The sequence below is a fragment of the Quercus suber genome, unplaced genomic scaffold, assembly GCF_002906115.3.
Source record: "Quercus suber isolate HL8 unplaced genomic scaffold, Cork oak 2.0 scaffold_529, whole genome shotgun sequence".
Taxonomy (NCBI): Eukaryota; Viridiplantae; Streptophyta; class Magnoliopsida; order Fagales; family Fagaceae; genus Quercus; species Quercus suber.
In genome coordinates, this window is record NW_027069978.1 from 183,970 (window position 1) to 196,614 (window position 12,645).

General features: G+C 35.4%; 1 protein-coding gene across 1 annotated transcript; it reads right to left on the reverse strand.

Annotated features, from left to right (window-relative positions):
* Nucleotides 1–86: 86 nt before the first annotated feature.
* Nucleotides 87–3,479, reverse strand: LOC112025634 (probable indole-3-pyruvate monooxygenase YUCCA10). The gene is made up of 4 exons (XM_024058302.2): nucleotides 2,868–3,479; nucleotides 2,382–2,615; nucleotides 2,044–2,169; nucleotides 87–605 (listed from the first exon to the last, which is right to left on the reverse strand). Exons 1-4 carry the CDS (start codon nucleotides 3,477–3,479, stop codon nucleotides 441–443), a joined length of 1,137 nt encoding a protein of 378 aa, XP_023914070.1. The 3' UTR covers nucleotides 87–440.
* Nucleotides 3,480–12,645: the final 9,166 nt, after the last annotated feature.

A 12,645-nucleotide genomic window follows, 5' to 3' on the forward strand; every position in this document is an offset into this window, starting at 1 on the left:
GATTAACGGATGCCTTTAAGGCATTTGTTAATAAATCATTTTAGAAAAATTTTGATACTAATTTTATAAAAAATATAAAAATTGTCATAAAAGTAAATTGCTTTTTTTCTTTTCTCATAAAAAGTTTCTAACAAAAATACTGTCATAACAAATTTAGTGTCCAAACACAAAGCAATAACAAATAAAGGGGTTCAAGATTGATCACATAAGCTAGCTTATGAATGTTTAAGACTTCTCAATTGTCTCTCTCAAAAAAAAAAAAAAAAAAAAAAGAATTCTCAATTGTCCTCCTTTATTCTTAAAAGCGCTTGTAAAAGTTTCACTTGCTTTGCATTGCTTTCTCACAGCACTAATGCTCCACGAAAGCAACAAACAAAACAAGAATATATCACAGTAGCCTTTTTTCTTGTGTCCTTTATTTCATTCCTTTTTGGAGGACATTACATAATGGACTTGATATCATTGGCTATGTTTTGGGCCTCAGTGCTAGCTCCATAAAACCCTCTTTGAAGTAGCCCAACGCAGTATAACCCATTCTTTCCCTTCCAATGGTTAGGATTATTGGGCTTTGCAAGCCCATCCTCTTTCAAAAGATAATCATCCCCCTACACAAAACAAAAAATTTGTTAATTAAGAACTAAGAAATCTTCTTCTTCTTCTTCTTTTTTTCATGTAGTTTTAGCATGTGTTTGTTATTGTATAAACTTTGAAGATTTATTTTTAAAAGTGGATTTTCTTTTGGGACTTGTTTTAAACTTTTACTCCATGGCAAAAAGTAATAAGAAGCTGAATGAGAAAAACTCTAACTAGCCAAATTATGGGCTGCTCGATTCCCATTTCTTTGGACCCAGTTGAATTTGCACTTGGTTGAAGAACTGTGCCTTAACATGGCTCGGATGTCCTCAACATTCTGCATCAGTGTGTCACCTCCCACCTAATAGGCTTTTCATCATCTTCATATGCTTCCATGATTGTCCTAGTATCTCATTCAATTATGGATTGAGAAAAAAACCCTTCTTCAATTGCTAGGTCTAAAGAGCATTTTCCATATACTACTATGCTCTTGATTAAATCTTTGAGAGTTGATAATCTAATTAGCAGATTTTTAAAATTGAAAAAGTACCAGTTTTGTCACCAATCCATGCTCTCTTGTCTAAGCTTTGAGTTCTTGGGATAGGGATACTCTTAATGGCTGTAATAGAATCTGCATCAATAATTGGACCAATTTATGCACATACCAACTCCCAAAATGTTGATGAAGTACATTAGCCACCATCAGTGGCTGAACCTCTTGAAATCACTTTAAACTTGGTTTTAGGTTTAAAACACACATGGAATCTATGGTTCCTTCCAAACCTCAATGTCTACTCCATTCCTCACTAGGTAACACATACCTTTTTGTTATGGGTTTTTTTTTTTTTTTTTTTTTTTTTTTTTGCAACTTTCAATTCCCCTCCACCCCTAGGCAGCAGACTGAGCTCTTTTCCTTTATAAAATACGATTAGACAACTTCATCACTTACTCTAAGATAATGAGAAGTGCTATTATTGGTTCAAATTTGAACTTATCACTGAGAATAATTTTTTTTCCTAATAATAACAACCAATAACAACCTGTCACTTATGATTTATTGTGAAAATGTTGTGGACATAACATTTCTCTCTAAGATAACTATTCCCTTCTATATTACTAGTCATTTTTAGATTCATCTTATATTTTTTATTTAAAAAATTCAAGAGAACATCATTTGATACATTGTCTTTAAATTAAAAGGTATAAAATTTTAAAACTATTGTTCTTTTAAACCAAGATAAAACTAGTATAAACTAAAAACTAAGAATTATCCTTTCATTTCTCAAAAAAAAGAAAAAGAAAAAAAGAATTATCCTTTCAGATATTCAAGCAAAATGATACATTAGAAAACTTATTAATATAATATTTATTGACTTTTAAAAAATAATTATATTTTGGGACACTCCAAAATAAAATAAAATAAAAGACTAACAATATGACTATATGAGACCAAAAGTATAGTATCATTACCTTAAGCCACAAGTTTGTTGACCTCTTGAATCCAGTACAAAAAACGATTGTGTCAAATGGATGTGACTTTCCGTTCTTGAATATTATGTCATTGCCTCTTATGTTTAGTATTTCTGCGGGCAATACCTGAGTAATATGTGGAAGAATCAAATAGACAAGCGTTCAAAGCAAAAATTAGAAAGAAGAAAAAAAGAAAAAAAAGAAAAAAAACAGGAGCTTAAAAGATAGAAGATTAAATTATATTACACTACATGATTTACACATGAAGATGGACTACGTACATATGATTTACACATCTTTTTTAAGCAACAACCATTCTCTCACTCAAAACTCTTTACCTGAATTTCTCCGGACTTGATCTTTTTACAGGTACCCACATCAATAAGAGGATACTTGCCATACATTCTTTTCATATAGAAAGGACCCTCTGTAGGCCTTCTTATCCCATACTTGGTCAAGTCCCCATAAACCAGCTTGCTAAGCATGACCACCAAGGAGTCCAACAAACTAGGCTTTAAATACTTCACTAAAATTCTGGCAAAGTCCATCATCTCTCGTGAGAGAATATGAATCTGCATATATAATCCAGTTAATATTTGGTATTTGTAACCATTATGCATGGTTATATTATAACAGAGCTAATTATATAATAATAAGAGTTAAATTCAAGTTCGTGTGTTCCTCAATTAAATTCAATCATGTAGTTGAATTTAACTGGGAGTACAAGTGTACAATACCTAAAGAACTGTAACTAATTTTTGTTTTAATAACAATGACCCATGAAAGAAAATTTATAGCTAAGTTAGATGAGATTAATTTCATACCGGACTTCGAACAATAATGGAAGTTTTGGCACCATGATTTGCAAGGTCTAAAGCAATCTCCATGCCAGAATTTCCGGCCCCAACAACCAAAACATTCTTGTTTTTGAAATCCTTCCCTGATTTAAACTGAGTAGAATGAAGAACCTCACCAGTGAAAGTGTTTAATCCTTCAACCTCTGGGATATAAGGGTTGGTTGTTTCCCCAGTGGCTACCACTAAAAACTTTGCACAATATATCTCAACCTCACCTGAACTTGCATTCCTAGCCTTCACAAACCATCTCTTGGAAACTTCATTGTACTCAGCAGATTCCACATTCCTTTGGTACATAGGACTAATCTTGAAATGGGAGACATAGTCATCCAAGTATTGTGTGAACATGTTTTTGGGCACGTATTTGGGATAAGAGGCAGGGAAAGACATGTAAGGGAGTTCACAAAGTTCCTTTGCAAGGTGGAGGTGAAGGCGGTCATAGGAGTATTTCTTCCATAGAGGAGCAATACAGTCTTCTCTCTCAAGTATAATGTATGGGATTGATTGCTGGCTTAGGCAAGCAGCCATGGCAAGCCCAGAGGTGCCTGCTCCAACTATTATTGCTACTTGTTCCTGCATTTTTTTTTTTTTTTTTTTGAATCACTGGTTGCTTGGTGTCCTCTCTTTTGTAATTTTAACTAAGGAAGTAAAGAGAAAGGCTTAGATAATATGGAATGGGTTGCCTTTTTGTATCCACATATTATTGTTTGGTTCATAGTTTTCATTGGTTATAAAAGGACTGTAATCGGGTTATAATTGGAACAAGTGGTTTGTTATGGATCATTAATATAATCCGCTTAACTATTTTACCTAATCCATTCAAATATAACTTCTTCTTTTTCTTTATTTTTGTGTTTTGTGTTATAAATATGATACGTTAGGTTTGAAACTATAGTATTTCCTTCGTATTGATTTGTCTTCTTTACTGTTAGGTATGACTATAAACAAATTGAGTTGTTCATGAACAACTCAAGCTCAACTTGGGAAATTGCTTGCTTATGTTTAGTAAGCAAGCTAAGTTCAAGATTAAGTGTCCGTTTGGATAGAACTTATTTTGCTGAAACTGAAAACTGAAAATACTGTAGCAAAATAATTTTTAAATGTGTGAATAGTACCGTGGGACCTATTTTTAATGAAAAAGTAGCTGAAAAGTGATATTTGTGACTTCATGAACAGTGCACGGATGCAATATTCACGATTGAAAAGTCAACCTTTGTGGCTACTGTTTATGAACAGTGGATGAACAGTAGCCGCATTACTCCCTAAAATGCACGAAAAAAAGAGAGGGGAAAACGCAGACTTAAAACGTAGACTTGGATCCAAACCCACACTAAGTTTAGGCTCAAACATAACAGTATGTTCATGAACATCTTATGAACATGAAGCTCAATTTAAGTTTACATGATATTATATGTTTATATGCATACCTGCCTAAAAATATACTTTTATAGACTTGAGATTGTATTGTGTAAATTTTCAAATAAGTTTTTATGATATCAAATCATTATCTACACTTTATTGATAATATAAACAAACTATTTGTATTAAAATTTTTATATAATTTGTAACAATACTAGGTTGGTGAATCTACCTTTTATAAATTCATAAACAAAAATAATTTTATCTAATTAGCTCAAATAAAGTAATTTCAACTTTAATTACTTTTTGATTATTAGCATAGATTTGTGAAAGGGTCAAAAAATTTGTCATGATTTTACTATATATGGGAAAATGAAAATAACAAATTAATCAAGTAACTCATGAATAAGCTCGAGCAAGTAGCTCGTGAACAAGCTCGAGCTTGTTTGACAGGAAAATGAACCAAGTTGAAGCATGTTTGGTGATGAGCTCCAACTTGACTTGTGTTTGAAGTTAAATTAAATAAACAATCTAAACTTCTAATTCTTGGTTCAGTTTAGCTCCTTTATAACCCAACTATTAGGCCAAGATACCAGTGTATTTCTTTTTAGTGTAGGTGAGATTTGATCCCAAATCTATTATTCAATCTGAAGTGTTTAATAGTTCAATTACGGACCCAAGCTAATAATTGATTGGAAAAGATCAAGACTTTCTCCTTTGGAATGATCACACGACTAATGAAAAAGTTAGCTTATTAATTACATTGAAAAAAAAGACTAAAACATGAAACATACTGAGTGTACAGACACAAAACAGTAACAAATAAAGGATCGAGCCAAGATCGATCACATAAGCTAGCTTATGAATGTTTACACTTCTCTCCACTGTTTTTCTTTCTTTATTCATATGTGCCTGTAAAAGTCCTTGTCGCTTTCTTTGCATCACAATAGCCAATGACTAGATATCATTGGCCATGTTTTGGGCATCATTGCTAGCACCATAAAACTCTCTTCTAAATAGTCCAACATAGTATAAGCCATTTTTTCCCTTCTAATAGTTAGGATAATTTGGCTTTGAAAGCCCATTCTCATTCAAAAGACACTCTTCCCCCTACTCAAAAAAAAAAAAAAAAAAAAGAAAAAAGAAAAGAAAAAAGAAGTTAATTGAGAACTAAAAAATCTTTCTTTTTCATATGGTTTTAGTATGTGTTTGTTACTACTTAAATTTTCTAGCTTTATTTTTAAAAAGTGAATTGTTCTTGTGGAATCTGTTTAAAGAAGTGGGGTTTAAATAAATAATCTAAATCTATATATCTAAAAGCTGAAGCGTAGCATTTATTGTTGCTACGCTCCTATTGAGCCACCTTATCGCCACTTCATTAGCCACATAATTAGTTTTTTCATATTTATTTTTTACCTTTAATTTTTTTACAATATTAAATATATAAATATATTGGCTTTATAAATTCATCCTAGGCGGTTTTAACTTTACATATTCATATACTTTAATTTTGATGTTATAATCTGTATAATAAATCAATGGAAAATCAAACAAAAGTATTTGTTTTTATGTATTCATCTTGGGCAATTTTAACTTTCCATATTATTTTGCCCCTTCATCTTCCTTTAGAATTCTGTTTATATGTGCCTAACCTGACCCAAATATTCCTGTATTCTGGCATCCCGGGCTTCCAATTCCCCCTTTACCTGGCCTACGATCAATCTTGAGTTTGAGAATATTTCTACTGCTTTTCCACCCATTTTCTGGACCATCACCATTCCCATTAATAAAGTTTCATATTTTGCTTCATTGTTTGTAGTCGAGAACCCCAACCTCAACAATTTTTCGATGGTGATCTTCTCAAGAGATACCAAAACCAGCCCCACTCTTGATCCCTGCTAGTTTTCCGCTCCATCCATATATACTTTCCAGGGTGAGGGGTCTTGTGTGGAGATCATGCCAACCAATTTTTCATCTATGCCCTGTTTCTTTACCTCTACTTCTTCAGGAAGCTTACCAAACTCGGCTACCATGTCGGCGAGGACTTGGCCTTTTACAGAGATCCGAGGCATGTATTTGATTTCAAAAGCTCCTAGAACTGTGCCCCATTTAGCAATTCTTCCGGTATAATCCGCGCTTCGAAGTATTGATTTGAACGAAAACTGAGTTAGGACAACCACCGTGTGTGCTTGGAAGTAATGAGAAAATTTTCATGTAGCATGCACTACTGCCAAAATGGCCTTCTCCAATGGTAAATAATGCACCTTAGCCTCATGAAGTAACTTGCTCATGTAATAGACTGGTCATTGTATGCCACTATCTACTTGTATTAAAATAAAACTTATCGCATGAGAGGCTACCGCAAAGTAGGCAAACAAAACCTTATCCACCTCAGGACTGGACATGATGGGTGGCCGAGATAGGTATTCTTTAAGTTGTTGAAATGCCACAGCACATTCCTCGGTTCACTCGAATTCTTTCCATTTATGCAACAAAAGGAAGAAGGGTCTGCACCTATCTACTAACCTAGATATAAATCGATTCAAAGCTACAGTCATCCTGGTTAGTTTCTAGACCTCCTTGGGATTCCGAGGTGGTTGCAAGCTATTAATGGCCTTAATCTGATCAGGGTTCACCTCAATTCCCCTGTGAGTCACCATATAGCCCAAAAACATACCTGATCCTATGCCAAACGAACACTTGGAAGCATTTAGACGCAACTTATGCTTCCTCAAAATTTCAAAAATGTTTGTGAGGTCTCCCACATGCTCAGACACCACCTTTCTCTTTACCACCATATCATCAATATAGACTCCAATGCTCCTGCCCAACTGTGGTTCGAACATTTTAGTCATCATCTGCTGATAAGTAGACCTTGCATTTTTCAAATCGAAGGGCATCACTTTGTAATGATAGTTTCCAGTGGGAGTGACAAAAACTGTCTTTTCTTGATCATCCAGTGCTAGTGGTATCTGATGATATCCTTGAAAAGCATTCAGGAAACTCATCCAAGGATGGCCTACCGTCGCATCCACTAGCTGATCTATCCGAGGCATAGGGAAAGGATCTTTTGGACAAGCCTTATTGAGATCTGTGAAGTCCACACACACATGCCATTTTTCATTTTTCTTTTTCACCACCATTATGTTAGCTAGCCACTAAGGATAAAAAACTTTCTTGATAGCCCCTGCTTGTTTGAGCTATATTACCTCATTTTTGACAGCCTTGGCATGCTCTTTGGACGGGCGCTGAGGTGCTGTCTCTTGGGAGTGATGGAAAGGGTTAACATTCAAATGATGACAAATGAAGCTTGGATCTACACCTAGGGCTTTGTACGCATCCCATGCGAACATATCAACATTTTCTCTAAGAAATTTAATCAATTGTTCCCTCTCCTATAGAGGCAATTGTGCCCCAGCCTGAAAGAACTTCTCCAGCTCATCACCAACAATTACCTTTTCTAGATCTTCACATTTCGCTTCGTTGGCTGATCTATTGAAAAGCAACACTGGAGTTTTTGATTGCTATAAACTATTCTCAGCAGTGGTCGATACTTCAGCCTCAGGCTGATGTTGGATGGTAGCTACCAGGCATTGCCTAGCTGTAGACTAACTTTCTAATATTTTCATAACCTGGATTCCAGAGGGGTATTTCACCTTCTAGTGAAGAGTGAAGGAGGCGGCTCCCAGGGCATGAAGCCAGGGTCTGCCCACAATGGTCGTATATGGAAGAAAGCATCTATCACAATGAAGTCCACCTCCACCACATCTAAGCCAGTCTGTATGGGTAATCTAATCTAACCCTTCAGAATGACCATTTTACCTTCAAAACTCACCAGAGGAGAATTGTAAGCTGTCAAATTCTCAGGTTTCAAATTTAGCCCATTATATAAGTCTGGATACATAATCTCAGCACCGCTGCCCTGGTCGACTATCACCCTTTTTACATCGTACCCACCGATTCTAAGTGTAACCACTAAAGCATCATCGTGAGTCTGTATGGTACCAAGTTTATCCTCATCTGAAAAACCTAACACCAGTTGGATGCCCATCTTGACTCTCTTTGGCATTGAACTGGATTCCTCGACTGGGTACCGAAATACTGACATTACTCTGGAGAGGCAAGACTTGGTCCTCCCTGGGGCAACAAATATGACATTTATCGTGCCTAGAGGGAGTTTCGAAGAAGCATCTTCCTGAAACTCTGAACTTGTTTGACTCCCCCGACCACTAGAATGATGCAAGAGTTGCTTTAATTTCCCTTCCCAGACCAGTTGATCTAAATGGTCCCACAAGTTTTTACAATCCTCAGTAGTGTGTCCATGGTCCTGATGTTATTGGCAATAAAGGCTTTGCTTACGCCTCATAGGATTTCCTGCCATCTTGTTCGGCCATTTGAAGAACGGCTCGTTCTTAACCTTATCCAGAACCTGTTGCACTGGTTCTCAGAACACAGCATTGACCACCTGGGTGTTGACAAATCCTGGCTGCCCAAAGAAGTCTTTCCAAGGTCGGTTATTATTGTACCGATTCGACCTGAAATCCCTCCTCTCCTGAGGGATCACCTTAGCCTTTCTTTTCCCTTGTAGTTGGTCTTCTTCAACCCTTTTGTACTTGTCAATTCGATCCATAAGTTAGCTCACACTGGTAACAAGCTTACCAGTCAGAGACTTCCTCAAATCATGCTCGGCTGGGAGGCCAACCTTAAAAGTACTAATGGCCACATCATCGAAGTCTCCGACTATTTCGTTATACCTCTCCCAGTATCTATCCAAGTATGTTGTCAGGGTCTGCCCCTCCCGCATAGACATAGAAAATTAGGAACCCAAAAGCCGAGGAGACCTGCTACAAGTGATAAAGCGAGCACTGAAGGCCGGGGTGAGCTTCTTAAAGGAGTCAATGGAATTCGCCCTTATACCATCAAACCACCATCGCCACGGGGCCTAAACTAGATGGAAAGACCTTGCACATTAAAGCCTCGTCCTTGGAATGGATTGCCATCCTTTGATTGAAGTAACTAACATGTTCCACCGGATCTGTTCGACCATTATAAATGGTGAACGTTGGCTGATGGAATCGCTGAGGAATTCTAGCGCCTTCTATGCTTCGTGTGAAGGGTGATTTGGAGATTTGATTCAACGCCTAGTCCATGGCATTGTTCCCCAGGCCTTTACACAACGGGCTCTTATATCTACGTCTATAGTAGTACTCCTTATCGTAGGAGAAAAACTCGATGGGCAGAGTTCTGGACCTCTGCCTATAACTAGCATTGTCTGTCTCCTCAGAGGACAGCTCAGAGTTGGACGATAAACGTCTTCATCGTGCATGACGTAATTCCCTTTTCAACTCATTGATCTCACGTTGCATGTCTCTATTGTTCTTTGCATGGGAAACACGACTCTTCCCTTGAGGTTGGCTTTTACTAGTATACGTTGTGTGCACACTTCCCTCACGATCCTTTCTCCGTTCGAGGTTCGTAAACGAATTGCCATGTTAAGACCCCCTAGATTCTGCTTGGTGTAGATTTGCATCCACCTGATGTGGACCTGTTGCTGCTTGGTGTGGACCTACTTCTTCCATCCTAAACGTCGCACTCGAAATATCTTCAGACTAGACTTTTGGATCGAACCCAATATAGGATTGGGTTTTAGCCCAATAAGCCCAAACAATGAATTTATAAAGCGTGGGTGAATGAACTAGTTTTAGTGAGTAAGAAAGACAGTAACCGTTGTTTATTTAAGAGAATCAGACACAAGTAGGATAAGAAAATTGGTCCTCAGCGTAGTCCAAGGAGCTCTGTTATAATGTCAAGTTGATGATCAAGGTTACAAGAGTTAAAGAAGGATCGTTCATGTGATTTCTTTTTTTCTTTCTTTTTTCTCTCTCTCACCTTTTAGGCTATCTTTCCATGCTATATACTATAACTTTTGGCATCATCCCCACCATAAACGTGCAGGTTAGATTTTAGGTACTCCTTCTTGTCTCATCCAACATCTCCCAGAACCTTCAACTAGCAGCTGTAAGGCTACTATACCACTGTTCAGGTATCACCTTTATATTAATGCGGCCAGAGAGTTAGCTGGGACGCATTTAATGTGGAGGTTTGTAGATATTTGTTGCCTTCTTCTACTCCTCTCTTAGCCAATGTCTGACTTCTAACTGTGATGCAATCTAGAAGGATGTTCAGGATGATAGGACATTCCTATTGATCTCAGATAAATATTTCCGATATGACTTTTCTATTCGGACATCTTTTGGACTATCATGTACAACCTTTATCTCTTCCTCTTCTACTATTCCCATAATAACATTATTTGACCATCCTCGAATAAGTAAATATTCTCGGAATGGGCCATAGACCCAATGTATATAGTTTTAACAGTACCTTCTGGCTATTTGGTCCCCACAATATATATTATATTTGTGATTGTCCCTATAATAAATTAAAATATGATTATAAATTACATTACTATTTAAAAAATTAGTCTAAAATGAAATAATAAATAAATTTAATGAGACCATCCTAAAAGGACTATCACACGCAATGCATAAGGTCCGCGACTAGTATATCTAGAAGTTAGAGTGTAGCATTTATTGTTGCTATACTACTGTTAAGCCACATCAACGGCCAAATCATCCACCCATTTTCAACATTCTCTATCTTATTTTTAATTTTTTTCCTTATTAATTTCCAAACTTATTGTTATACTTTTTCTAATTTTCCTCCCTTTTACCTTTTTATCTCCCAACTACTATCTACCTTAATATCATTTTTCCTCTACCCCTTTATCTTCCTTTATTTTTTGCTTTTCTTATTCCCCTCCTCTTACTATATAATTTACAATTCTCTTTTCCATTCTATTCATAGTTTTTTCACACACAAAATGTTATTTCTCTCTCTTTCTCTCTCTCATTTTCCACACACAAAAGATTATTTTTCTCTCTTTCTCTTTCTCATTTTTTTTTCTTCATTTTTGGTGAATTTTTTAATATATTTTTCTTGCATCTCTACTTTAGGTTGATTAATTTGTGTATTATTTGGAACTCCTCTTTGGGTTGATGTGATTAAGTTTTGTGTTTTTAAGTTGTTATCTTTTTTATTCCTTTAAAGTCATAGATGTTATCATATTGCATTATAAAAATAGTATATAAGAATATAATGTTATATTTGGTTATATATATATATATATAATGTTATTTTATTACATAACATGACATGGATAATTTGGTGTCTGTTACAATATTTTTTATTTTTACTTTTTCTTTTCTTCTCATATTATTTCATATAAATTTCTTATTATTCTCTTTCACATTCTCTCTTGAAAAAGTGGTTATTCTCTTTCTCTTGATTTTTATTTTTTCTTACAACTCTACTTTATATTGATGAATCATTGTGATTTTTAAAACTCTATTTTGGATTCATATGTATTGGTGTTGTATTTTTTAGTTCCCTATCATAAGTAGTCTCTCTCTCTCTTTCTCTCTACAATAAAATTTAGAGAATAAATGATACATATTCAGTATAAGTTTGATATGAGTTTTCATTGTTATGATAGTCTCTTTTAAAAGAATGAATAATTATTTAAATAAAAATTATACACACACACACACACACACATACATATGTATTTATTTATTTATTTTGCTTAAATGTATAATCAACCTCACACTATTCATTTAAAAAGTAACAACATTAAAACAAATGAATAACTACCCTAAATATTACATTTGTATATTCATATCTTTTATGCTTAGAAAAACTTTCAATTCAATTTAGTCGTACCGAAGTGGACATTAATGTGGTTTAACAAAAGCGTAGTAACAATAAATGCTCAAGATTTTAGATATTATGAGTTTGAGATTTTATTATTATTAATAAATTTGGATTTAGATTATGGTGATTTCAGCCCAAACATGTCTTTTCTCATTAGGTAAGTGCATAAAAATATATTGAAGTGGACCAAAATGAAATGAAGTGATCTGAATGGACCGAATTGGACCAAATGGAGAGAATAGGACTGGATGGACTGAATAGGAACAAGGTGGATCGAGTAGGACTGAAGTAGGCAGATTGGACCGAAAGGGACCAAATTGGATGGAATAGGACCGAAGTGGACAAATTGGACAGACCAAAGTGGACCGAATAGAACCAAAGTGAACCGAATGGCCTGAATAGAACTGAAATGGATCAAAGTGGACTGAATAGGACCAATTTGGACTGAATAGGACGAAATAGAACCAAAGAAGACATGTTGGACCAAATAGAACCAAAGTGGACCAAATGGACTGAATAGGACTAAATTAGAACGAAGAGGACAAAATGGACCGAATAGAACCAATGTGGATCAAATAAGACTTTTGAATATTTTTCATTTTTATTGCATTTT

What these genes read in the sequence shown, in the direction of transcription:
- LOC112025634 (XM_024058302.2), bottom strand. Translation starts at nt 3,479, where the DNA reads ATGCAGGAACAAGTAGCAATAATAGTTGGAGCAGGCACCTCTGGGCTT. An exon ending in CCATTATTGTTCGAAGTCCG is followed by an intron (nt 2,616 to 2,867) that starts GTATGAAATTAA and finishes TTATATATGCAG; the next exon opens with ATTCATATTCTCTCACGAGA. An exon ending in TCAAGTCCGGAGAAATTCAG is followed by an intron (nt 2,170 to 2,381) that starts GTAAAGAGTTTT and finishes CATATTACTCAG; the next exon opens with GTATTGCCCGCAGAAATACT.